This window comes from Netta rufina (assembly GCF_964035555.1).
Source record: "Netta rufina genome assembly, chromosome: 1".
NCBI classification, from domain to species: domain Eukaryota; kingdom Metazoa; phylum Chordata; class Aves; order Anseriformes; family Anatidae; genus Netta; species Netta rufina.
Window position 1 is genome coordinate 161,597,428 of NC_140123.1, and position 27,441 is coordinate 161,624,868.

Below are 27,441 nucleotides of genomic sequence, written 5' to 3' on the forward strand. Positions count from 1 at the left end.
ACAGTTGCTTCAGAAGGGAATAATGTTTTACTGATATTTCCCTGAAGAAAGCTCAGTTTCATGATAATGTAGCAAAAATAGGTCAAAACTTGAAAGATGAGGATATTATACTGCAAGTTTTTAATGCAGGGAAAAATCAAATTTCCACCTGCAATTTTTGTGTTCATTTAATCTTCCCTGTAATAAATTACAGTACAATTGGCAGTGATTACAGTACATTGCAATTTTCTTTTTAAAGATGCAAAAAAAGCTTCATGAACACAGCAACATTTTGAGTATCAATTTAAATTCCTTGGAGTGAATTTTTGCCATCTGGGAAATGCTTCACACTTAACTTATTTTCAGTAACTCTTTGCAAAATATCAGAGCAGCACAGTTTTCACCAAATCTTTCTTTATAACAAATCTATAATTCCGATATGCTATGCAGTTAAAAAAAAAAAAAATGCAGAATCACACTTAAACCATAATTGGTATAACTTTTGTGTCTGTTTTGCTTATTCAGAATTTGAAGCTTACAACAGCTTTAATAAATTCCTCATCTGAAAGGTACACTTCTATTGTTAACCACACTTTTCAAGACAGCCCACACATTTACTGTGCATTTCCAGTTCCAATCTGGTTCCAGACAGAAGCAAACTCACTAAAAGATAATCCCATAAGAAACTATCCTATATACTTTCATTTCCCAAATATTACTGCACATATTAAATATTGCAAACACCTTTCACGTTTTGGATAAGCATATTCTATCCTATTACTCTCCCAAACATGGTATTAGTATGTAGCAGTGCATCCCTTTTATTCATTCCAGAAATCTGGATGCTCAGAAAAGCACGTCAGATTAATTTTCCTATGTTTAAGATGTTTATTTTCAACTGCACTTTAGCTTTTATACCATCAGTCAAAAATCACTGCTAGTTTATGCAGACAAAAGCTCCAGTGATAGGTCATTAAAAGGTAATGCATCTTCCCAACTTCAAACTAGGAAGGCACTGTGATATTTGTACTAAATCTGGGAAGTCTGAGAATAGAAAGGTGGCAAAATAAATAGCTTCAAAGATACACTTTAGCTACTGATGAAACACTTTTGGTATCCTGGAAAATCCTAGAACTGTCTCCAACATGATCCAGAGGTCCCCTCCTTAGTGATACCATGTTCTGCCTTCACGTTATGTGAAATGTCCTTATAAATTTCCTTATAATCCTTACTAATATAGGAAGACATAACTGACCCTGAAGGCCTCAGCAACAGAGAAGACGCTTCAATGCAATGATCTCATAATATTCCAAAATTCATAATTTTACAGGAAGTGGGTAATAAAATGTTCTGAAAACTAGATAGTAACAATGTGACTGTAGCTGTTATGGTCTAAACTAAATGTCTCTTTCAAACACAACATAATTTTTCATTTTCTATTTATATACTGCTCTGAATCTACACAGGGCCAGACTGCATACTGTTCCTGATCTTCTGTGCATGTGTGAAAGCCTGCCACAAGACCTTGCACCAACTAGCAAGACAGCTGTTCAAGAACAGCAGACAGCAACTCTCCCTGAAAAATTTTCATGCTAGCAACTGAAGAAATAAACCAATCCTGTTTTCTTTTGTCACATTATACATTACGTATATGACAATACCAGGCAAGATAATAGCCTCTGTTAAGGCTCAAAGTATTTTGCACAAACTCATGCTCTTAAAAGATAAAAAAAAAAAAAAAAAAAAAAAAAAAAAAAAAGGAAATAGAGTAAGTTTTTCAAGCACCTTTGTGCTTACCTAACAGCTACCTATCCAGCAGGAGTCACAGAAACTTCTTTCATGCATAATATACATGGCATAATAACAACAGACCCTCTTCTTTCCTAGAGCAGATTCTACCCAACCAACACCCAACACAGATCATCTTTAATGCACCTTATTCAGAAGAGATTGTGACTCTGTGCCATAATTTAGCCCATAACATTTTCTGAGTTCTAAGTGCTAACCTTAAAATTAGGAATTTCGTATTATTCTGGTTTTTAAAAGTGTATTTTTCACAAGCAGAGATTGACTTCACAAAGAAGCCAGAGAATGAGTTATTTCATCTATGGGTAGAAATAATTTTGCTTCTGGCATACACTTCAAAGCATTTTTTAGAATCTGAAACAGAAATAAGTGATGTACTGTGCTAAAATGCCCCAATTTGATCTCTAGCCCTAAAAACACAGGAAGCATGCAGATTTAAATGCTTTTTTAAAACACAGAATAATCCCAGTTAAGTGTGCCAATGCAACTCAAATCCATTTTAAATCACTGTTCTGACCTATCATGCACATATTCTAGTTTAGAATTATAGATTTAGTTCAGAATTATATCCCACTGGTTTTGAACTAATGTATTTGCCTCTGGTGTTATTAGAAAGAAAAAGGTTCCACACTGGTAATTTTTAATGTATTGGAGTTTGATTATATCTAAAATCTGCTAAACTTGGTATGAATATTTCCACTCTTACCAATAAGCTTTAGATCAGGCCCCTAGAGAATTTTAACTGGTAATTTGCTTTCTGAACACATTTCTTACTGAATTGAAAAGATTTTCACTATCAAGTATTCTATTACATATTCTGAAGATAATTATAACCACAGATATCTTACCAAACATTTTATTTTTCAAAATATATTTGCAAATTTGGGTCTACACAGTGAATTCAAAGAATTACATAGTCTATGTAACTACTGAAAGGTTTCTCAACAGTTAGAATGGATTCACCAATGTAAGTCATGCCAACCAACCCAATAAGCATCTATAACGAAATCACCAGCCAGATGGATGAGGGGAGAGCAGTCCATGTTGTCTTCCTGGACTCAGTAAGGCCTTTGACATTGTTCCCCAAAAGATTCTCACAGAGAATCTGTTCAGGTATGGGCTGGATGAGCAGAGAGTGAGATAGATCAAGAACTGTCTGATTGGCAGGCCCAAAAGTTAGTGGTCAGTGGTGCAATGTCTATTTGGAGGCGAGTAATGAATGGAATACCCTAGGGGTCAATACTGAATCCAGCCCCGTTTATCACATTCATTAACGATCTCACAGTGGGGTAGAGTGCACCCTCAGTAAATTCACAGACCACATGAAGCTGGGGGGGAGAGGCTGCCTCATCAGAGGGCTGTGCTGCCACCCACAGGGACCTCGACAGACTGGAGAGGTGGGCTGACAAGAATCTCATAAAGTTCAGCAAGGAGAAGCAAAGAATCCTGCACCTGGGGAGGAACAACCCCAGGCACCAGGATATGGTGGGGGCCATCCAGCTGGAAAGCAACTCTGGAGAAAAGGACCTAAGAGTCCTTGTGGACACCTGGTGAACATGAGAATGTGCCCCTGCCACTAGTAAGGCTAATAGCCTTACTATTCTTATCATAGAATGATAAATAAGAAATTCTTATCATTCTTATAATTCATCTCATCATAGCTAGGCTGTGTTAGGCAAAGTATTGCCAACAGGTCAAGAGAGGTGATCCTTCCTCTCTACTCAGCATTGGTGAGGCTCCACACCTGAATTACCATGTCCAGTTCTGTGATTCTATGCTCCTGAAAAGAGTGGATTAAACTAGAGAACATATGAAACTACAAGACCAGGAGCATGGGGTATTCAGCTGGTGATGTGGAAAACAGAGGCTTAAATTTCTGCTCGGCTTGTGTACTTGAAACTAGGATTTTATACCATAGATGAATATCCTAACCACTGAGCTGCTGATTATTTGCTTCATCTTTCTTCTCTTCTCTTATTTTGACCTACTTCATTTTTCTTCTTTTCTCACATGGTTTTGACAGGCAACAGTATTCCTGAGTGGGAATAAAAAATACTTCTAAATTTCCCACCAGATGTTAGCATAATCATATCACTGACATTTACTTAAGACAACCACTGGACCTACTGCCATATGTTTAGTTTATTTCAGGCTTACATCACAAGTTTTCATGGACTAAATGAAGGGTATAATGAATGCTAAGGAACAAATTTCTATTAGATGAACATTTATTTGCTCAGAAACACAAAAATATATTTTTTCCTGTACCAACACTGTCATTATCCTTGGGTTATCAGATGTAGGACTAGAAAGACTGATAGATGTACAATATAGTTAATATTCTTTTACCATTTTCCATATTTTTTCTTATTACTATTTTTTAATTACAGTACTTGGTAATTATTTGTTTAAGTTTAATTCGCTTACACATAAGATGCTAAATGTACAAGACATATTTTCTGTGTTGTTGAAGTGGAGCTAATTTATATGCAGATTGATGGATTTCTTTGGTTGAAATTACTGTAGCTGAGTATCAATATATGAATATGTTTTTTAGTAGCATAAGTGGTCTTTGTGGTTGTGACACAAAAGAAAAGATAGGAAGGAAAGCTCATAAAATAAGCAAGCTTGTTTATAAGTCCTAACAAGAGTGTGTACATAGCTCCCAGAAAAGGAAGTAAATTCCCATTAGTAAAACATAACACAATATGTATCTATAATGAGAAGTTATAAAATGATTCAAGGAATAATCACCTGTGATTATTTAAATAACAGAAGGTGAATAAAGGAAACAACTATATTATACTTTCTAATTATGTTGATTACTTATGTAGTGCAATCCAATGTCACCCATGGAGTAATAAAGAAAGTGTAGTCTAGACCAAAATACATGACATTATAAAACTTATGTCCTTATGTCCTTAAAAAAACTGAAGATCTAAAATACACAGTAAGTGTGTATACTTGATCAAGATTCCAAGTAACCACTGTCATATAATATTCTTGCTTGGATATTATTGTATGTACTACATTTTTTGATAGTGGTTTGCTTTAGCTGCTAGAGAAAAAAAAAATTCCCCATGGCTACGGTTGCTATAGGGATGTACCAGTTGCTGCTATACTGTGGAAGACTGTTTTTGAGGGAAAGAATATGTAAGAGTTCAGAATTTCCTGAAATCATATTTGATTATTTCCTGAAATAAGCATGTCTGATTATGACACTTGATTGGAACTCAAAAAAGGTCTTTTCAAAAAATTTTCTTAAAAAATTATGCAAGGCACTTAGCCCCATAGTGCTGCTCACCTTATCTTTAATTGAGATTGGGTGATATTGCCTCACCATTTTTCACCGTTTAGATATATGGTATTGGGCAACAAGTTACTTGAACATTAGTGTTCTTGTAGTAACTCTGTAGTAACTCTTATAGGCCATGAGTATATTCTTAGCACTCCTACATGGGTGGTAAGGAACAGTAGGAGATAGCTGTTTCTCACTATAAAGTAGATTAATTTAACCTTTTTTTTTATATAGCAAAAAAGCATGAAGACTCAACAGATCAGGTTAGGACTAGTTATTTTTCAAGCCACAACACATACACGCATATCTAGGCAGATCAGGGCTACTCTAAGTTCCACAGACTAGCGATATTTTATTTATTTATTTTTTTTTTTTTTACCTGTGAGATTTATTAAATACAGTAAGCTCTGAAAGGGAGTACATCACTTAGGAAGGGAAAGCAAAAACAGAAAAACTTGAATAAAAAAATCAAACATAGTGGGCGCAAGAGAATACAACTACATTGAATTAAAACTAAACTAAATTTTAATTAGAGTGGTACTAAAAATGCTACAATTATTTATTTATTTATTTATTTATTGGTACTTGTTTGGGTTTTCACATATAGCTAGAGGTTGCATGGAGGTTTTCTCTTAACAAATTAAGATCCCGAATGCAATTGTGCAAAGACATACTTCTCTACACATAAAGTCAAGCCACTTAAAGCCTGACTGATCTTAGGATCATGGATCTTATTATCAAAGCTACAAGTCACTAAGTGCATTTTTAAAAATAAATAAATACTACAGCTAGCATTACAAATGTCAACAACAGTAACAAGCTCCTTGGTAAGATTATGCAGAACTCTGTTTGATTTGTTTGATAACACTGGAGATGTGTACTAGTGCCAATATGGATGCTGGGGAGGGAGGACTACAGAGAATCCTGCCAGATTCTAGATATCTATGATCACTGACATTCTTTTAAAATATCTTTTAAAAATAACATCCTTGGGAGATGGATAATATTCTACTTTATGATTTATACAAGATGGACCTAGAGTTTTTTCTTAATAGCATACTTCATCATGATAAATACAAAGAAACAAGATACATAAATAATGCCTCTACAGACTATGTGCTCAATTCTTTCATTTTTGTAAATTTACAAACAGTAAATAATTACTTATAAGCTCTACACAAATATAGAAGTCTAATAAGCAAACATCAGCAAAAGTGAGAATAAGACTTTTCTTTCAAATGATTTTACAAAGGACTTTTCTTGATATGAGTAAAATAGTATCTCTAACTAGAAGAAAAAAAAAAAAAAAAAGCTATGATCCAGAAGAAAATTATTCTATGTTGCAGGAATTAAGAATTTTAATTCTATGAATTACAAATCTTAGTTCTATGAATGGTGCAGCGGACATGCAGAAAACGGCCATCAGCTGGTGTCATAGTCTTTCAGGTCCAAGTCACACAAATGAAAGCTATATAACATCAGCAGTGGACTAATCTTCAGTTTTCTTGATTTTAAGTGATTGTAATTAAAAGGGGAAAATGCCTTATGGGGACTAGATGCTTAGTTTAATGTGGAACTCCTTGCAATAACATCTTGTGGACACAAAACTTATACATTGGGTCAAAGGAGAATGGAAAAATCCACAGAACATAAATCTGCTAAGGGTACTTAATACATAGGAAACATCTACTGCTTATGAGGCCCTTGGCCTGCAAATAGTTGAAGGGTGTAACAACATTGTGAAGAAGTGTCACTATGAATCTTTTTTTCAATTATGCGTTTCCCAAGGCATTTGGTTATTGTCAAACATAATACAGGGTAGATAAAACTTTACTGTTACACAGGCCAATATTTATAATGCTTTTATTTTATGTCTTTTTGTTTTTATTAAACTTTTGAGAATTTATTCAATTTGGTCTCTGGCAGTTTTTGTAGATTTTTCAGAGTATGGCTTTGTGTCTTCCCCACACTTCACCATTTATCCCTATCCTCACCTGACCAAGTCAAAACTCTCAGAGAACAGTACCCTCTGTGTACTTCTAAGAAGATAACAAGTCTCTTACTATGCAACAATTAAAAATAAATAAATAAATAACCACTTTGAATTAATACAACCCTACAATTAGAACTACATTATGACTTGAAATACAAAACAAACATTCATAAACAGAATTTACATGACAAAGTCCATAATTTATACTAGTTTATGTATTTTCAAATAAACCCCTTGATAACTTTAATTAGCAAGACTTGATGTGATTAACTTACAAGTTAAGATTAACTTACCCCTCAGATTCTTTTCTAAAGAGCTACTGTCCAGGCCACAATTTTTATCCTGAATTTATGCAATTATTTATTTCTACCAAAGTGTAGAAACGTACAGTTCTCCTGAGAGTGAGGCATATTTTTAAAATTTTTCAAATTTGTCAGTACATTTTTGAATTTGAAAACAAAACAACTACAACAAACTTAGATGAAAATATTTCACCCAGGTTTACAGAAAGATCTATTCATTCATTCTGAAATCAGTCAGAAGTGGCTCTGATTTATCAACCAGTTTCTGCTGAAAAATTGATTTTCGATGCTTCGTTCAAAATTCTGGAATGCATGTTGTCGTCTCCACTTAAAAGCATAGTAGCTATTCCAGAATGAGGGAAATCTGGATTCAATTTTATCTTTCAGTAAATGACACCAAACTTTCATTTTCTGCAACAATACTACCAACTCCATAATACTCTCATATGTGTCTCTTTTACATGTTCAACTAGAACTGGTTATGAAATACATAGTTAAGTAGTGAATTAATGAGTGAAACTGACTCTGCCCTATTTCTTAGATATTCACCAAGGGTATAGAAGGTTTGCTTTCCCACTAAAATAAAACAACAATATTGTTTATGTTGTAAAATAACATAAAAAGAGAGATTTATTACAGCAAATAATAGTAGCGTTACTACTGGATAGCAAGGAAGGATAAGCAGAAAATGGTGTATAGAATCATAGAATCATTCAGGTTATAAAAGACCTCCAAGATCATCAAGTACAACCGTTAACCTAGCACTGTCAAGTCCACCACTAAACCATGTCCCTAAGCTCCACATCTACACATCTTCTGAAGACCTTCATGGATGATGACTCAACTACTTCCCTGGGTAGTCTGTTCCAATGCTTCACAACCCTTTCAGTGATATTTTTTTCCCTAATATCCAGCCTAGACCTCCCCAGCACAACATGAGGCCATTTCCTCTTGTTCTATCACTTGTTGTTTGGGAGAAGAGACTGACTGCCACCCTGCTACAACCTCCTTTGAGGTAGTTACAGAGAGCAATGAAATCTCCCCTAAGCCTCCTTTTCTCTAGGCTAAATAACCCCAGTTCCCTCAACTGCTCCTCATAAGACTTGTGTTATAGACCTTTTGCCAGTTTTGTTGCCCTTCTTTGGACACACTCCAGCACCTCAATGTCTTTGTAGTGAGGGGCCCAAAACTGAACACAGTGTTCAAGATGCAGCCCCACCAGAGCTGAATACAAGGGGACAATTACCTGCCTAGTCATGCTAGCCACACTATTTCTGATAGGACGCTGTTGGCCTTCTTGGCAACCTGAGCACACTGCTGGCTCATATTCAGCTGGCTATTGACCAATACCTCCAGGTCCCTTTCCACTGGACAGCTTTCCATCCCCCAGCCTGTAGCGTTGCATGGGGTTGTTTTGCCCCAGGTGCAAGACCCAGCACTTAGCCTTGTTGAACATCATACAGTTGCCCTTGGTCCATCCATCCAGCCTATCTGGATCTCTCAGTAGAACCTTCTTACCTTCAAGCAGATGAACTCTCCTACCCAACTTGGTGTCATCTGCATACTTAATGAGTGAACTTAATGAGTCTATTTAACTTAGTAGCTTAACTTTTTTTTTTTTTCCTTGAAAGGCACTCCACAGACACAATAGTACACATTTTATTTATGATGTAAAGCATACTTTTAGCATACTTTTCAGATTAAAATTTAAATTGATTAAGCAATCACCATGTATCTCCCCTCTTGCATCGTATCAAAAATTACGTATAAGCAGTTGCATACAGACTTGAGATTCCTCTCAAATTGCACTAAAATCTAATCAAGTTACACCAATGAAAATATTAGAATTTAACTTCTTTTTTTGATTACTGAACAAATGAAAAGATTAGAATTTAACTTATTTTTTTGATTACTGAACCAGCTCCACTTACAGGTAATACATAGAAAAGTTCACTATTACCTACATTTCATGTATGCAACAAACTCAAAAGGAACAAAATATATAGAGAGAGCTACAGATTTTTAGAACAATTAGTTTGTTATCATCTAAACTGAATGAGTAGGTTGCTGCTGGAAACAAACAAACAAACAAACAAACAAAAACAGATTAAGAGTAACAACCAAAATGCAAATTTGCTCCAAACTTTTCACCTAGCAGACATCTACATGTCTTAAGATCAAAAATACTCTCGATAGATATTGATAATCAACTTTAAAATTCCAATTATGTTTGAATTAAGTTAAGTTGTGTGAGACTTGTAGATTTTATTTTTAACTGCTTCTGTTTCATACTAAAATTTAAAAATCACAATCATATTGAGTTACACACACAGGCGGTAAGAAAGAGAAACAGAAATTGTCTTTCTCTTATGGACTTAGGATAAGATAAAACAAATAAAAGCTTTACCTTACTGGTTGGTATACACTACAGAAATACTGGTAAACCTTTGTTTATTATTATTATTATTATTATTATTATTATTATTATTATTATTATTATTTTCTTAACTGCAACTCACTATGTATGCTCAGAGGACTAAAAATTATTATTTTTAAAGGCACTTTTTTGCCAGTTCCTTCCATTCTAATCATCTCATATAGGCCTCAGAAATACAGATGTTGAACAGAAAACTTGCTGTAAGATAGAAACATTCTGGAAGGGAGAAGAAGAAGCTCCAAATGAACTCTTTAAAACTTTTTTTTTATATATGTTTACTGTTGTAATAGTCAATGTACTTTCAGAAAAAAAAAAAAAAAAAACAAAAAAAAAACATTTTATAGTATGATGATCCACTGTTACGTTTCTGTTCTGTCATCTTACAAAGAAAAGGGGATATGTACAACTCAATGCTATGTAACAGATTTTTAATAGTGCAAATAGACATGTAGCAAGCATACGTTACTTTATGATTTTACTTTAAGGGAAAAACAGAGTCAAAGAAGTGACCTGAAACCACCTGTAAGCTAGTTAGTGTTCATAGGGATCCTGAGGGAATTATTCCCCTATTTTAAGATAGTCTCTAAGAAATTCTCATTGCCAGCATCATCATAGCATTGCTCTGTTTCCTACCTCCCTGCTTGCCAGATTGAGGCCCAAGTACTTAGGTTTCCACAATTAGTAACTGCATTCCACTTATTATATGGGTTTTGTTTCCCTTATTGTCAACATTTAATTGCTAATTAGCCCTATTCAGAGAAAGCAAACATGGGGGAAAAGAATAAATCCTCTAAAGAACAGTCATTTGAAAAAAAGTCAGGTACACATTGCTCCGTGCATGCTTATCCACGTGGGGTCAGATGGTTCAGAAGTTGATTTGAATAGAGATAAGCTGTTCATGTCACTTCTTATTTTATTAAGACATCCAATGCTATTTCTGACAGCAGGACTTAGAGGTCCCATCTGCAGGGTTTTTTTTTGTTTTGTTTTGTTGGTTGTTTTTTTTTTTTTTTTACCTTCAATAAGTCTTCTTGAAATTCTTTTATTTTCATATTAGTTTAGTACCAACTTAACAATCAGAATATCCACATAGTTAGTGATATAGAAGACAGTATGTTTGGAAAGCAGCTTCAAACTAACATCTGCTAAGAGGGTTTAGTCAGATAATTCATTTAAGCCTGAGATAAGACTGAAAGATAACACTGTATTGTAATTACTGAAGAGCTCTGTAACACAATCATGAAGTTAGATTGGAAAAATATAACTTTCTCCAGCAAGATTATTTTGAAGTTCAGGTGGGATGGAATTTAAGTCAGTTAGAATTGTATCTAACTTTTCATGCAATCACTAGTACAAAAGATCAGTTTCTTGCAAAAAGAAATACTGTTTTCAGATGGAACCACAAGAGCCACTTTTATTTACAGCTTTCCAGGTACCATTGCCAGCAGATTTTTGGACATTATACACTCTTTGTTGAACACATTCTTTATAACACTGAGCTATAATTACAATGAACTTTGTGAAGTAAGTTATTATGAACCTGGTTGACAAATAAATGTTTATAGTATGAATTAACCCTACATTTCTCTATTCCTGTGAAACAGACTGTATCTTTGCCTTGGATAACCATGCAAAGAAGATGCTGGAATTAGAAGCAGCAAAAAGAAGGACAACATAAGGAGACTGTAACAGCCCACATATGCTGGACAGCTGTAGGGGGACATAAAAGAAATGGTCTGAGACAGTACCAAGTACAATTCCCAGTAGCAGTTCCTGGAATAGCTCTATTACTTCATATTAATTGCACTCAGTTGAACTTGGTTAAAAATTGACAGGGAGAAAAGGCATAACCTTAAAGATGAAGGCTCAAGTTAACTTGGTTTGAAGAACATCTTAGCAGATTTTGGTGTATCATAATCTTGTAAGCAAAAACATGATGAAGAAAATGAAAAAATACAGAGAAAAGAGGCCTTAAATTTGACCATCTCAGGCATTTCACCTGGAGTTGTTTCTTTGTTTGTTTGAGATGCTCCCTACCTAGAAGCGTCCATATGTAGAAGGGGGGAATGCTTTATTTATCAGCATTTGTTGACTATGTTTATTTTATTACATGGCAATATTTTCCCCTTTCTCTGTCACTGGAATACCATGAGGTTTAGGGATTGTCAACAGACAAAGACACTTAAAATACCCCTCTAGCAATGAAAGATATTTTTTCTTTGCATTCCCTTCATTTTGTATTTCACTTCTTGTAATCCCAAAAGTACTTATAATTGAAGAAACAACGCTTGAAGAGTCTATATAGATATCACAGTTTGATCTTATTAAATCAGATCATAATAAATGAGATGAGTGGAAATCTAGCATTGATAAATATGTGACCTAGTTTAAATTGTAGTCACATAAAGGATCATTCCTCCAGCACAATAAAGTTTGACTGCATTTAGGAATGAAATATAGCCAGTAATTTTAAACCAGTCCTCTGAACCAAGTTTCTAATGCTTTTGTTTCTTTGTAATATGCTGACTATCGTGATTCTACTGAAAAAGAAAGAACCACAAGATTATGTTTAAGTGTAGGGCTGTTTTTGCTTTATAAATATCAGACTTGTGAGACAGGACAATTTGATCAGAAATTTACTTTAAAGAAAGATCTGAAGGTACTTCTGAAGGAACCTAAGGTGTGACTCAAATAATATTTTTTCCTTGTAGAACAAAAAAAAATCATAGTCTACATATCAAAGACTGAATTCTTGAATTGTACACTTTGGATTGTTCTAAGGAGCAATGTGGACTTAAATGAATGAAGTGATGTTAATACTAGCCAGAAAACAAGATGTAAAAAGAATAAGAATTGCATTAGGGTACGACAGTGGAGACAGACTTTGTAACTAAGAAATAAACTCAGTAAAGACTTCTAGATACTACAATAAGATGAGAGAAAAAACTGTATGCTCTTTTGCAGATGAATGGTATGTAGGATTTACTGAAAATGTAGAGATTTTCATGAACTGAAAACACATATTGCAATGAGATTACAGAAAACTGCTTACATTTTTGCTGCATACATGAACTTTGTAGACTATTTTCTGATCTGAAACAGAACACATATATATGCAGAACTGTCTTTTCAATTTCACAACATAAATATGTAGGAAAGTTAATATGAGTTAGAGAAAGATCCTTTATTCTCACTGATTAAGCAGAAATGAAAAGCAGAGTGACAACTTCGGCTGCAAGTGTTGATTGCACCAAGCTGATATTACCAAGATATCCATGATTTTGCCATCTTTGATCTTTAAGACTTAGAGTTTCAAAAGAACTTTGGGGATGCTCTATAATGAAGCATAGAGCTATGAAATTAGTCGTCTCCCTGAAAGCCCTTACTGCCCTCTTCTGGAGTAAATGATCCTGCACATCTAGTGGTCCACTTTTTTTCAAAGTTATGTGAGGACCATCTCACTAATAAAAATCATCACCTGGTCTTTCATCTTTCATTTGTGTTGTCATACAAAATGACTGCCAAACATGTATTTAGATGATCAAGAAAATGATTAGCATCTCACCATGACAGAGGTGCATGAAGTAATAACTTCCTCATGCAATGGAATGGACTCACTTTTACTGCAGAAATTTTAATGGTAGTAGCTGATATTTGCATTTACTGACTTTCAACTTGAGGTGAAATGCAACACTATAAAATCATGATCATTCACTCTGAATTCTAGAATGCTTCTATAAGGTCAATCTTCTTGCTACAAATAGAGTTGTAAAAATATGTATATATATACCATGCCAAAGCTGCATTCAAAGTCCACCTTGTACATACTGGAGTAAGAAAGTTTCTGTCTACTTGCTGCGGGTTCTTCCACCCATTAAAAATGTTTGAAACAAATAACAGATTTTTCACCCTTACAATTTAATTGCAGTCAACCTGATACTAAGGTATCTTCTGCCATTCATGCAGGCAACATATATATAGGCATTTTTGTTTAAACTGCTGTTGACAGTCATCTGACCCACAGCTAAAGCACATAATTACCATCATATATGGACTGTTCTCCAGCTAATTAATCAGAAAATGTTGCAATATGCCATCAGTAGGATAATATAGTGCTGTTGTTGTAGAGTTCAGTGTTTTTCTACTTGAAAGAAATAATCTCCTTGAATACCAGGATCCCTATTTCAACTCAGGGGATGTAGGGAATAGTAAGCACTGAGTAAAACTTCCATCCCCAAATCTAAAATGGAATTTTCTCTGGTTCACCAAAAGGTACAAGAGATTGATTCCTCTTTGTCAGTAAACTATTGAGGTAGAGGTAAAATGCTGAAGATTTAAGAATTAGTCAGAATCGTTATTTTGTTGTATTCATCTCCTGCATTCATCCTGAAGGAAACATAAAGAACCTTGAAAATGAGTAGGGAAATACTAAAGCCTTATTTAGATGGCAGTTCCTGATTTAGAAATTCTGCACAAGCATTTTGATTGTTTCAAGGAAGGCAACAGAACACTAGTAGCTGCAGTTACTATGAAAACGGCTTCCTTCTGTATGTTTTTCTTTTGTGTTCAGGCAGAGGAACCTTGAACTCAATAAGTATGATAAAATATATTTTTTCCTTTTACTGATGTTTTTTAAAAAATCCCAAGACACATAGATGCCTAAGAATATAATGTAATAGGAAACACTCAAATACACACAAATTCTCAATTATTGAACTAAATAATTTTTTTCAAGATGCATATCTTCCATGAATTTTCAGGACAAGTTAGCAATTCAGAGGATTATAATCAAGACACATGAATTGTAATTCTATAATCAATGAATCAATGTAATTCTATAATCGAGACACAGGAATTGTAATTGTCACTGTAGATCTGGAAAAGGAACAAGGAACCGTTTTGTGAAACAGCAACTAGTTAAAAAGAGCAGTAGAGAACACTGCTTCTGCTACTCCTTGCAAAGCATTATAATTCAAGGTTTGGCTTTTAATAGTCCAAGTGAGAGACAAACCTCAGCAACTTTTCTAAGAGAGACAATATTTATCTGTTCTTTCTGGATTTTGCTGTTCTCAATACAAGTTAGCATCCTTTGTCTTGTGCAGAAATCGAGCATCATCTATTTTGATTAAGGAATCAAAATAACCTCAATGATGAGAAAAATAAAGCCTTGGTCTTTTCATTTCACAGACTAAGACTGTGTCTAATCTGCTATTTTTTAAATAATTTTAGGTTATAAACTACCTCAGAATGGAGGATCACACTTTTACTATAATATTTCATTTACTGATGGTAAATTAATGATTTATTTATGGTAAATTGTACTCTTGAAAAGCTTAGAAAAGATGGCCAGAACTTCAGTCATTTTTCCTTTGTTATTTTTTCTTAGCTTTTCAGAGACAAAAAAGGAAATTTAGCTTCCACTCAATCCATAAATCAAATCATCCATAATAGAAAAGTACAGTTCTAATGAGCATAAGATTACAGTTCCAGTTTCAGATCATATGAAATGCGGTGATTACAAGTTACTGAACACAATCCATTGTAGATATAACCAAACAAGACAAAATGAAAGCAAATCCAGAAATTGTGAAGAAATTAAACATAATTGTGCAACAGCAGAAATCTGGAGAAGTTCTTTATGACTCCAGTGAAATTTCTTTCAGTTTTCTTAATTTTGTTTTTAAGCATCAGGATGTATTTAGTACGATTCAACTACTTGAAATAAAATTGTAATTACTAAAGAAAATTTACAGCAGAAACAGAACCCCCTGACTGAAAGAACCAAATGACCCCAGATACCATTCAAATTAATTATTTCCAGTTAGGCTTGAAAAGTTTTGCTATAACCAAGAAATTAGGCACATTCTTTTACTTTCAAAGATAATGTCACAGCCAGTACGAGAAAATAAATATGAATGCTTTCTGGACGTTTTAACTCTTTCTTCATAACAAAGTTCATTCTTGGCTTATTTCAAGACAGTTCTTTAACAATAAAGTTTTGTTTTCCTTTAACTATTAAATTTATTTTTTTATGATTATTTTAAAGCACTAAGTTCTACAGATTTCAGAATTTTCAAACCCTACCAAACAGAAATGTACAGGATTCATATCATTTGAAGAAAAATTGTACAGAAGCTTATCAATAAGTTTGTACTAAATATATACTAAATTTGTTTTATAGTAATCTATTTATATCTTAAATACAGTATCCCTTTAAAAGAAATAACTCCATCTGCAGGTCATGTAAATTTGCTATCAGAGACAGCTGTTTCAGTACACTAGCATTCCCAAATACTAAAGTCTTCTGCTATAGATTTAACCTAAATAAAACAACTTCTTTATGAAATATGAAGGGACAGAAGTAGCTAAATGCATGGTTTATTAACACTTTCTTGCTCCTTAAGTTCTGTTCTGTGAAGAAGAAAAGATTTTGATTCTTTTTAAAGTGTTTTCGTTATATAAATTTATCTATCTATATAAAATCCTCACAGTTACAATCACACTATAATTCTATGCAATTCTTACTGTCAGAGCCAATACACCTAAGTTTTGCTTTAGTTAATCCCAGTACTACTGCAGAAAAAGTCAGGCTACTTAGAAATCTTTGCTTCCTTTTTTATTTATTTTTTTAATTTATTTTTATTGAGGTCTACATAATGATTTCTTATTTAACTTTTCCCATTTAAATTCATTTTAAATATGCTGACCACACAATGATGAAAGTAGATGAGTATCTGAATCAGTGTAATTTCCAAACATAGGGTACCTAAGTTCCAGGCATTTGAGATGCCATCTGGGAGATGCCAACAAGAGTTAGCAACAAGTTGCCAAACCAACAGAGTTGGTTTTATTCAAAATAGAACATCCAGTGTATTTTAGTATTATAGGTCATGTTAAATGAGACCCCTTAGTTGGGGGTCTCATTAAAAATTCAGGAATAATTATGTATATTTATAATAAATGTATTTCACTACTGAAGACAACAGCAATTCCAGCATAAGCCCACAGAACTAGTTTTATTGTTGATAGGCAAAGTAAGCTTTCTTTCAATACCTGTAAGTTCTCTCTCTTCAACACTGTCTTCCAGAGATCCAAAGGAATAATTAGGTGGACTGATTGCAGGTGTAGAAATAAAACTTGTACAGGCGATGGATGAGTTGATTTCAAAGTAGTCATGGCTGTGATTCATTCGGTGAAATTCCAGAGAAGATACTATTGATGTGCGCTGCTTGGGCTATAAGAAAAAGAAGTTTGGAGTAAAAAATACATACTTATTCATGTATATTTTTTATCACTTGACATTTAGTAAACTTACTTAGAGTTTCTGTCTTTTTACTGTTTTTATTTGGCCCAAAAGGTTATACTAGTAAAAACATTTTCATACAACAAGCTGCAGTGAATTAGAGATAATTTGTTTCAAAATTTGTATTAATCTTTATTAGAAAAAAAAAAAAGTGTATTAATTCTAATCAATTTAATTCAAAATAAGGCTTCACAACCTCATATGTAACTGGTATCATCTTTTGCTACAAAAGTAGCTCTGCACCAGCTGCATTGCTGGATACATCTTGAAAAACAATTAGATTACTTATGCCTTTATAAAGAAATGTACAAAATAATACCAAGCACTCATTACTCAAAAGCAGCCCTCTACTGCTTATCCAATTTTTGAAGGGCTAACTTAATGTCAGCTAAAAAAAACAAACAAACAAACAAAAAAAAACATACATGGAATTTTTTTTTTTTAATAATTTTTATGGAATGCATCTATACTAGTTTCTATCAAGCATGTACTTCTGAAGTAAACTTCTGGATTGATCCCACTCAATGCAGTATACTTTGCACTGCAGAGCAGCCTCAGAGCATTGGTAACTCATTAGTAACTTTTGGGTGGACCTACACCATAAGTACATTCCAGGATTGTATAATTCCAGGTCCTTATGTCCTTTCGACAATAAGACTACGCTAAAGCTAGTCCAAAGTAAAACCCATGAAATCTGTATCATTTGAAAATCAGGTCAACAACAACTTTTTCACTCCACAGATCTGTTCCTATTGCACCGCACTTCTTATTAATATAGACATCACCATAGTGCTCTCAGTCATAGACTATAAGCCACAGACCACTAATGGTTTGCAACATCATGATAAGTAGTTTGTTGCTAACCTGCAGCACTGATATGGCTCCACACACTAAATAGCCTTGATGCTCCTTGCTGCTTTAGGTGCAATGACCTGAAACATTACATGGCTTCTCCAAAATAGAGGAGGTCCTGCATTCTGGGGTACAGTTGTCTGTACACTTTTCCCTGCATGACAGGGAAAAATATCTTGTGAACAGCTGCCCAAGATAACTAAAACTGCAAATAAATTAATAGAGAAAGAGAATAAATGTTGCCTTGTTGCAATATGTTAAGCTTAGCAGGACCAAATATTTGTAAAGGTCAAGAATTTGCTACTTACTGGTGTCAAGACTAAATTATTGTCCCAGGAGCAATAAGATCTTCCCTAGACCATGAAGTTGTTCACCATTCCTTACTTAGAACTACCTATTAAAATACAATCTATCCCAGTGGAGTAATTTTCAATTTTGTTTGTGGTCTATTTCATTTTTAGGTTATGAGAGCTGCAATGTTTATGTTACAAATACAGAACTAGGCTGCTTTCACTAAAAATGTACAATTTCTATTGGAATGTCTGACAAAATAATAATAATTATAATAATAGACTTGGGTTTGGATAACACTGATTGTTTTTTAAAGTTGTGTTGGGCACCATAGGAAATAACTGTGTCCTGTTCAGACTGATAAAAATTGTGAAGGGTAAATTTGGGCATTCATCTGGAACTCATCTATGGTCTATTAAGGGAATTTACTTTTACTAATAATTAAAGATAGCTTTTTGCTTTGAAAAGCCGATTCCTAGGGCCAGTAATTTCATGGGAGAGTTCAGTGAACAAGGCCAGCTTCCAACATCAAACAGTCTGGTTAAAAGTCATTGTTTGGGACCTACGCCAAAATAAGTCTCTTATCAGGCCAAAAATACTCACATGTGTTATTAAACCTAAGCTGCACACTTGCTAGACAACAAATTCATCAATGACTTAATTATTTCTAAAAGCAAAAAATATCTCTGGTAATTTAGAAAAATGTTGCTGGCCCTTTTCCAAGCAACGTGTCTTTGTGCTTTTGCAGGAATTCAGCTTTTGAGCTGAAAGACACTTTGAGCAACATGATGTGCAGGATCCTGGTTACTCTTAAACTAAGACAGTTCCTATCCAAAAGGGCAGCTGGGATGGTCTGGCTTAAACCTCCCAAGCAGGTACATAAACAATTTCTCTGGCCTTTGTCCAGTCAGGTTTCTAACCACTGCCTCAACTGTGTGCCCCTTTCTTAGAGTCAGAATGACAGCATCTGATGCATCATATAGCCCTCTGCTAATTTATGGATGATCAGGTGTTTCACTACTCCTCACTGTACTATTGCAAGCTACTGTCACATTAAAGAGTCTGACAAAAACACCTGGAGAAGTATCTGGAGAAAAAAATATTCTGAAGTTTGTTTTACAGACCAGATTAGTATGCATATGCTCCTAACTTCTAAAAAACATGTCCATCAATAAGTAGTTATGATTTTCTCTGGATACATGGGTTAGTGATTTTAAAATATGTCTATAGTGATTTTCAAAAAATAATTATAGAAGCTGAAATATGCTTTCTATTTCTTCGTGCTATCATGCGACCATCTGTTGATCTGGGTGACACAAAATACTTCCTATATTATTTTGGGCTTTGACATTATTATTATTAATTCAACATATCTCAGTTTAATATGTCTTTCCAATGTAAGGGTTCTGAACATAACCTCAGGCAGGCTCTAGCACGCTGCAGCATAACACTTCTGATTTACTGTTTGGAGTTAACAAGGTTCATCTGCCAACATGTGCCAATAATTTCTCTACATAATTACTGAGGCATCTTACATCTGAGCTTTTGTAGCTAACTACAGAAGGCTTTTGCTCCTTTGCTGGGTTGTGTAAAATGTTTTGTTGTTAAAGTATGCTAATGGTTCATTAATATATTCTAAATATATCTGGGAGCACAAATTCATCAAGTGCAAAGTTAAGTCACAGAAGAACACTGAAAATATCAGATAGGCAAGCAGGGATGATATTCTGCTATTGAGGGCTAACAGTTTCTCTTTATGGTACATATAATGGCACATGCATCTCTTTCATTTTCTTCTTTGGGGCGTTGGAGTAAGTGTGTTTCAGTGAGGAACATGGTTCAATTAAGCACAGATTCTGTGTAAAGATCTTCTCTTCTCTGAGTGAATTAACCTCAAAAAAATTGTTGCTTATAACATCTATTTGTGCCTGTGTATATGTGTGTAGTTGATAAGCCATAGAGACACAGTAAAATAATTTATGTTGATTGCATCCCTCTGTTTCTCATTCTCTAAACTACAGTTCACACCTTTTTTTCTACAGTTAAGATTAAATTCAGCTACAGATTTAGATAACTAAATTTATAACATAGCTATTTACATGTACACTAGGTAACTAAGCTCCCATTACAGTCAATTGAGATATACTCAATACAATCATAGAATCATTAAGGTTGGAAAAGACCTCCAAGATCATCTGGTCCAACCACCCCCTACCACCAATAAAACATGTCCCTAAGCACTATGTCCAACCTTTCCTTATACACCCCCAGGGATGGTGACACCACCACTTCCCTGGGTAACCCATTCCAATGCCTGACTGCTCTTTCTGAGACAAAATTTCTCTTAATTTCCAACCTAAACCTCCTGTGGCACAACTTGAGGCCATTCCCTCTAGTCCTATCACTAGTTATCTGCAAGAAGAGGCTGACACCCAGCTCCCCACACCTTCCTTTCAGGTAGTTGTAGAGAGCAATAAGGTCTCCCCTGAGCCTCCTCTTCTCCAGACTAAACAACCGCAGTTCCTTCTGCTGCTCCTCATGGGACTCGTGTTCCAGGCTGTTCACCAACTTTGTAGCCCCTCTCTGGACACACTCCAGGGCTTCAATGTCCATATTGTTATGAGGGGCCCAAAATTGAACACAGTACTTGAGGTATGGCCTCACTAGAGCAGAGTACAGATCTGTACAGAGAATGGCCTCTGATTGTGCCACGGGAGGTATTGCAACCAGTCGCCGAGGCGATCGGTTCTGGGGTATACGTGTTCTGCAGCAGAACGGGGGACCAAGGCAGGCAGAGCTTTTTTTTCCAGCATCAAAGCCACTCGCAACAGCCGATGGAGCCGCCGGGGCTTGGCAGCCCTCGCAAGGGCCCTGAGGAGGCATGTGCGGAGCCAGCAGCACCCCCTCTCTGGCCATACAGAGGCAGAGCCTAGGGAGCTCGAGTGACCAGGACAGGCAGACAGTGTGGGTTGGCTCAGTCAGGGCAGGACGCCGCAGTTAGCGCGGCAGTGTGTGCAGTTAGCGCGAGTGGCGGGGGCACCCTCACCGCTCTTTTCCAACAGTTTTTCCCAATGGTGGCTGTAACCTGCTTGTGAAGAGCCCGGCAATGGTATCCACTAGGCAGAAAAACATGGCCTCCGCATCTCTTGCAGCCTCTTCAGCCACAGTCACCCAGACAGAGGTCTTGGGGAAACATGCAGCCATCCAGGTCTTGGGCAGCAGGTGCGCCTGAGTCTTCTGTCAGTGTCCGACAGCAGCAGCGGTGGCTATGCTTGTGGGAGGTGTGCCCAGCTTGAAGAATTGCTCGGCCTGGTGGTGGAGCTTCAGAAAGAGTTGGGTAGGCTAAGGAGCATCAGGGAGTCAGAGAGGGAAATTGACTGGTGGAAGCATACTCTACCCTCTCTGATACAGACTCACAAGCCACAACACAAATAACAAAGGTTCATCGATCTCGCCAGGCAGCTGCCACACAGAAGCGAGAAGTTCCCCATCCCGCCAGGCAGCAGGAAGGGACATAGGCCAACAGGGGGAATGGAAGCAGGTTGCTGCTTAGGGTGGTAGGCGAGCCCTCTCCCTGCCCACCTCATCTTCCCATCTACCCTTATATAGCAGCTATGAGGTTCTAGAACACAACAGTCGAAACAATGATGCAGATGAAAGCCCATCCCAACTGGAAGGGGTGCCTAAAGCAAAGCAATCTACCCCCCACATCACTGCATCTTCTGTCAAGAAAGAAGGGTTATCATCATGGGGGACACCCTTCTGAAACGGACAGAGGGCCCAATATGCCATCCAGACCCAACCCACAGGCAAGTCTGCTGCCTGCCTTGGGCTCAGGTAAGAGACATTCCCAGGAAAGTCACTCGCCATGTACGGTCCACCGACTACTACCCACTACTGTTTTTTCAGGCTGGTAATGGCAAAGGAGCAAGGAGAAGTCTGAGAGTGATCAAAAGGGACCTTAGGGATTTGGGGCGACTGGTTAAAGGATCAGGGGCACAGGTTGTGTTTGCCTCTGTCCTTCTGTTAGGAGGGCTGTTGACAAGCAGACTCTGCACATCAATATGTAGCTTCAAGACTGGTGCAATGAGCAGAACTTTGGGTTTGTTGATCACAGGAAGGTCTACACAACACCAGCCCTGCTGGCACCAGATGGGATACACCTCTCTCAGAAGGTGCTGTGTACAATGAGGTGCCTTTGAAGTGCTTCTACATAAACACTCGCAGTATGAGAAATAAACAGGGATTCATTCCATTGTGCTTAGAGAGCTGGCTGATGTCATTGTGGGACCTCTCTCAATTATTTTTCAACGGTTTTGGGAATCTGGAGAGGTCCCAGTAGACTGGAAGCTGGCAAATTTTGTTCCAATTTTCAAGAAGGGTAAGAAAAAAGACCCTGGCACAACAAGCCTGTCAGTCTCACATCAGTGCCTGGTAAAATTATGGAGAAGATTATCCTTGAAGTTATTAAAGTGCACCTGTGTGACAATGCAGTCACTGGTCCCAGCCAACATGGGTTCACAAGGGGTAGATTCTGTCTGACTAACTTGATTTTCTTTTCTGATAAGATCACCCATTTAGTCGATCAAGGGAAACCAGCTGATGTGATCTTTTTGGATTTCAGTCAATCTTTTGACACACTTTCCCATAGGATTCTACTGGACAAAAAGTCCAGCGTACAGCTAAACAAAAACATCATACAATGGGTAAGCACTTGGCTGACAGGCAGGGCTCAAAAGGTTGTGGTAAATGGGATTGCATCAGGCTGGCGGACAGTCACTCAGTTTTGATCTGCAGAAATCAGCAGGCCTGATTAATTCTCATCAGTTAAGGATGGTGCCAAAAGTTACTTGGCTTATAGGATCCAAACTAAGATCATAGAATGTCTTGAATTGGAAGGGACCTTAAAGCCCATCTAGTTCCAACCCCTCTGCCATAGGCAGTGATGCCACCCACTAGATCATGTTGCCCAGGGCCTCGTCCCACCTGGTCTTGAACACCTCCAGGGATGGGGCATTCACAGTTTCTCTGGGCAACCTGTTCCAGTGCCTTACCACCCTCTGAGTGATGAACTTCCTTCTAACACTCAATCTAAATCTCCCCTCTTAGTTTAAAACCATTCCCTCTTGTCCTGTCATTGTTTGCCTGAGCAAAAAGTTTCTCTCCAATTTCTTTTACGAAAAAAGAAAAGATGCAATGAAGTCTCTCAGGAGCCTTCTCCCCTTCAGGCTGAACATCCCCATGTCTCTCAGCCTTTCTTCATAGGACAGCTGCTCCAGCCCTCTGACCAACTTCACAGCCCTTCTCTGGACTCATTCTAACAGATCAACATCCTTCTTGTGCTGGGGGCCTTAGACCTGGATGCAGCACTTCAAGTGTGGCCTCACAAGGGCAGAGCAGAGGGGGACATTCATTTCCCTCGATCTGCTGGCCACGCCTCTGTTTATACAGCCCAGGATTCAGTTGGCCTTCTGGTCTGCAAATGCACACTGCTGGCTCATGTTGAGTTTTTCATCCACCAGAACCCCCAAGTCCTCTGCTGGGCTACCCTCAGTGAGTTCTCCCAATCTGTACTCATGTCTGGAATTGCCCCAACCCAGGTGCACCACCTTGCACTTGGACTCGCTGAACCTCATTAGGTTCACATGGGCCAACGTGGGCTAGCTTGTCCAGGTCCCTTTCGATGGTATGTCTTCCTTCAGTTGTATCGACTGCACCACTCAGCTGCAAACTTGCTGACAGTACACTCGATCCCTTTGTCTATGTTGTTGATAAAGATACTCAACAGTGCTTGTCCCAAGACAGACTCCTAAAGGACACCATCCATCACCAATGATCAAGTAGCTTTGAAATTGCAAAATCTGGAGATTCTGATGGATCTGGATTTGATTAATCTATGTCGCCTAAAAGTGACAGAATGCACTGAACTGCTACTGTACTCCTGAATCAATTATTCTGTCAAGCCTCAACATACTATGTTAAACAAGCTGAAGATGCATTGTCTTTTTAACAAAGTAATCTAGTCTTCTGTTACTTCATTTCATATAATCTTAAATTACAAATACAACTACAATTAAAAATAAAATATAGGCATTTTCAACACCCATCTTGACATTCTTGTTTTTATTTCTCAACAACTTAATTTAGTTTAAGAGCAGAAGGCAGAAATTACACAGTGGCTGGAACATATATATCCCAAGCAGCCACAACAGGGAGCTTACAAGATCATGAGAATTTAGAAAAACACACACACAGATATAAAAATAAAATGGTTTCACTGTAGGTGTTTTTTTTTCTTGCCTTTTTTTTTTTTTTTTTTTTTTTTAAACTGTAAATCCCTTACTAATAGTATAACACATTTTAAAACTAAGTTACTTTTTAATGGCACTCTGAAAGTACTAGAAAATTGTTTGATTTTCTGTTTAGGGAAAGACACCTCTTCCATCCAACATGAGCAGAAAGTGCATACTTCTTTACAATAGTCTCCATGACCTAACAGCACACTTTGATCACCTCACCATCTGTGACACATTCAAGGCACATACACAGCTCTTTTCTCTGTGGCTAGAAAGTCATGCAATGTGACTAGGTACCATATATGCACAGTGTTTTCTGTTCCTGTGTTTCTGTTCTCTGTGCATGTTTTACTAGCTCCTCCTTTAGATGTCTTCCACTGGAGTATATTACTGAAAATCAGGGGATTGCTGCTACCTTTCATCTTACCTCTTGTCTTAGATGACAAATGAGACTGGGAATGAATAAGGGGAAGAATGGTTCTTCTCCTAGTTTCCTCTTCCCTTGGCTTTTACTTTCCATTTAATTGCAACCATATCACAGCTGTGGGTTGTGAGGTGTAGTAGTTTTAACACTAAAAACCATAACACTTTTGCAGTGGTTTCCCTCTCTGACTAAAATCTGAAGATACTCCATTATTCCTATCCTAGAAAACATTGCTTGAAATAAGCTCCAAATTGTAAAAAATAATTTTGACAAATAAGAACAATGTATTGTTCCTCATTTATATAAATTTCTAGCTTTTATAGACAAGAAAATGTTATCTTAAGTGAAACACCTGGAAAATGGATGCTGTAAGGCCCTTTTCTTAAAAATAAATAAATTAATTAATTAAAAAAAAAAAAAAAAGAAAAGCTCAGTTTTCAGCTGTTAGCAATATCCCATTTTGAGCCACAGATTATGAAAATTACTTGTATCATTAATTGCATATTACAAATTTTGAAGGGTCAAGGTGATAGCTGTTTTTTAAGTTGCATGCTACAGGTAGCATGCATGTGTGAAAGTGTGCTGCATTTTCTGATGATGATAAAAGATTATTCAGTAAGTAAGATGCTCAAAACTCTCAAAACTGCCCCGTACGACACAGAAACAAAGGAAAATGCTATGAATCTGGTGGATACCCATTATAGCACTGTAGATATGGCTTCAAACTTCATAATTTTGAATGTATTGTCATCTCCAAACATATATATAGTAGGGCAGGGCAACTGGTATGGATTAGTTCACGCTCTTGCTATTAAAACTATTAAAATTTCAGAGAAGGGTCCTCAAAAAAATCTGCCTCCTTGGAATGGACCTTGGCCCATTAAAATTCCAAATTAGGCCCAACAATGGACAATTTTGAAGAGATGGAATTGTACAGCTCCGTAACTGTATAAAGACTGTGTTAAGAATTCAACATATAGTATAGATGACTACCTTCCAGAGCTCAGAGACATTCTCTGACACTGTTTAATTCACTAGTGTCAAAGTACATACCTACCATTCAGTATCCAATCTTTACGCTCAGTATTTCACCAGCTTGGACTGTTACAAATTCAGATATGAAAAATTTTCTATTGTTCTGTATCATTTATTTTTATATTAAACCAGGAAACTCAGCCAAGAGAAGTTCTCCAGATAAACGACCAATTTTACCAAGAAAATGAAGTAATATTTTTAAAGCACAACACTCCTTAAAATAAAGAGCATTTTCCTGTGTTAAGTTAGTCTTGCGCTTCAGTACATTGTTGAACTGTGATTTAATGCACTCATGCATACTGCTTGCTATTTTCATTAGTACTGTGTCTTGGGTAGATGTATTTATATTTTCATATTATCTCAGCTTTAATTAAAATAGTCCAAATAGAATTATGTTTTATAGTTACGTGACAAAGGGGATATTTTGCAATGAATCTCTTTAATAATATTTTGGCTAAAGTTGTTATTAAGTGATCACAAAATATCCATTATCCTCTAAGGAAATTTTTTGAAAATATCCTCCTCTGGAGCTGTTAAATGTCTTCTACCCATTAATTGTGCAGCAATACAGAAAAATTAAAATATAAAAATAAAAAATCCATTCTGTAAGGCAACTCTAACCATATCCTCTTTTATATCTGGTACTCAGTATTCTGAAATAACAGAATTTTATCATGCCTGTCCTATTTTCAGTAATGCATATATGAATTACTAATCACATCTTAATGGCACTGACAGTATATCTTTTCCGTCTTTGTTTTCTTTTTTAGGGCTGCTTAGGAGCTTTATTTATTTATTTGCTTCTTTGTTTATTCATTTCAACATCATTAGAATGAGAAGATATCAAATTGTTTGCAGTGGATTTGCATAGACACTTTAAAGGTTTATAAACAAAAGCATATTTAGAGATAATTTTCTGAAAAATCTACATACCTAGAATTAACCTTTTTGACTGCTGTCAACTACCTTTAAGTGCTTGCAGCCTTAATGTAGCTATATAACCTTGAGAACACTATATATTGCAGGAAAAATTTCCAGACCAGACAGAGATATGAAGTATGAATCTGTCCATCTGTGGACAATAGAATACATTCAGGTTTTAGTGGGTTGTGGGAATGTTCATCACCTTTCAAAGATAGTCCAAACTTCATAATATCATGTACACAGAGGTGGCTTTTAGCTTTGACATATGGGGCTTATCCCCCACAAAATCGTAACTCTCAATAAAATATTTTAAAGTCATCTTTCTCTTTTCTGCTAAGCATGGACAGTGCATATGGGTGTATGAATTCCAGCACCAAACACACAAAAACATGGAGTGTGAACTGAACTGGAAACATTCTATATCACGAGCAGTACTTCTCCAAGGAGATTTTTGTGGTTATTCCCTGGCTGGCTGAGTGCATGGTAGCTTAGGCTGAGCAC

At 36.3% G+C, this 27,441-nt stretch overlaps 1 protein-coding gene across 6 annotated transcripts in view; it reads right to left on the reverse strand.

Annotated features, from left to right (window-relative positions):
* ANKS1B (ankyrin repeat and sterile alpha motif domain containing 1B) overlaps nt 1-27,441 on the reverse strand; it is a gene marked incomplete at both ends in the record, with an annotated part of 436,397 nt that overhangs the window by 251,105 nt on the left and 157,851 nt on the right. For 4 of the 6 annotated variants that reach the window (XM_084292214.1, XM_084292213.1, XM_084292212.1 and 1 more), the window contains one exon: nt 16,869-17,049. In XM_084292214.1, coding sequence (XP_084148340.1) covers nt 16,869-17,049 — 181 coding nt within the window. Of the gene's footprint in view, nt 1-16,821; nt 17,050-27,441 lie in introns of all 6 variants that reach the window. The other 2 variants (XM_084292215.1, XM_084292205.1) reach the window with 2 other exon arrangements.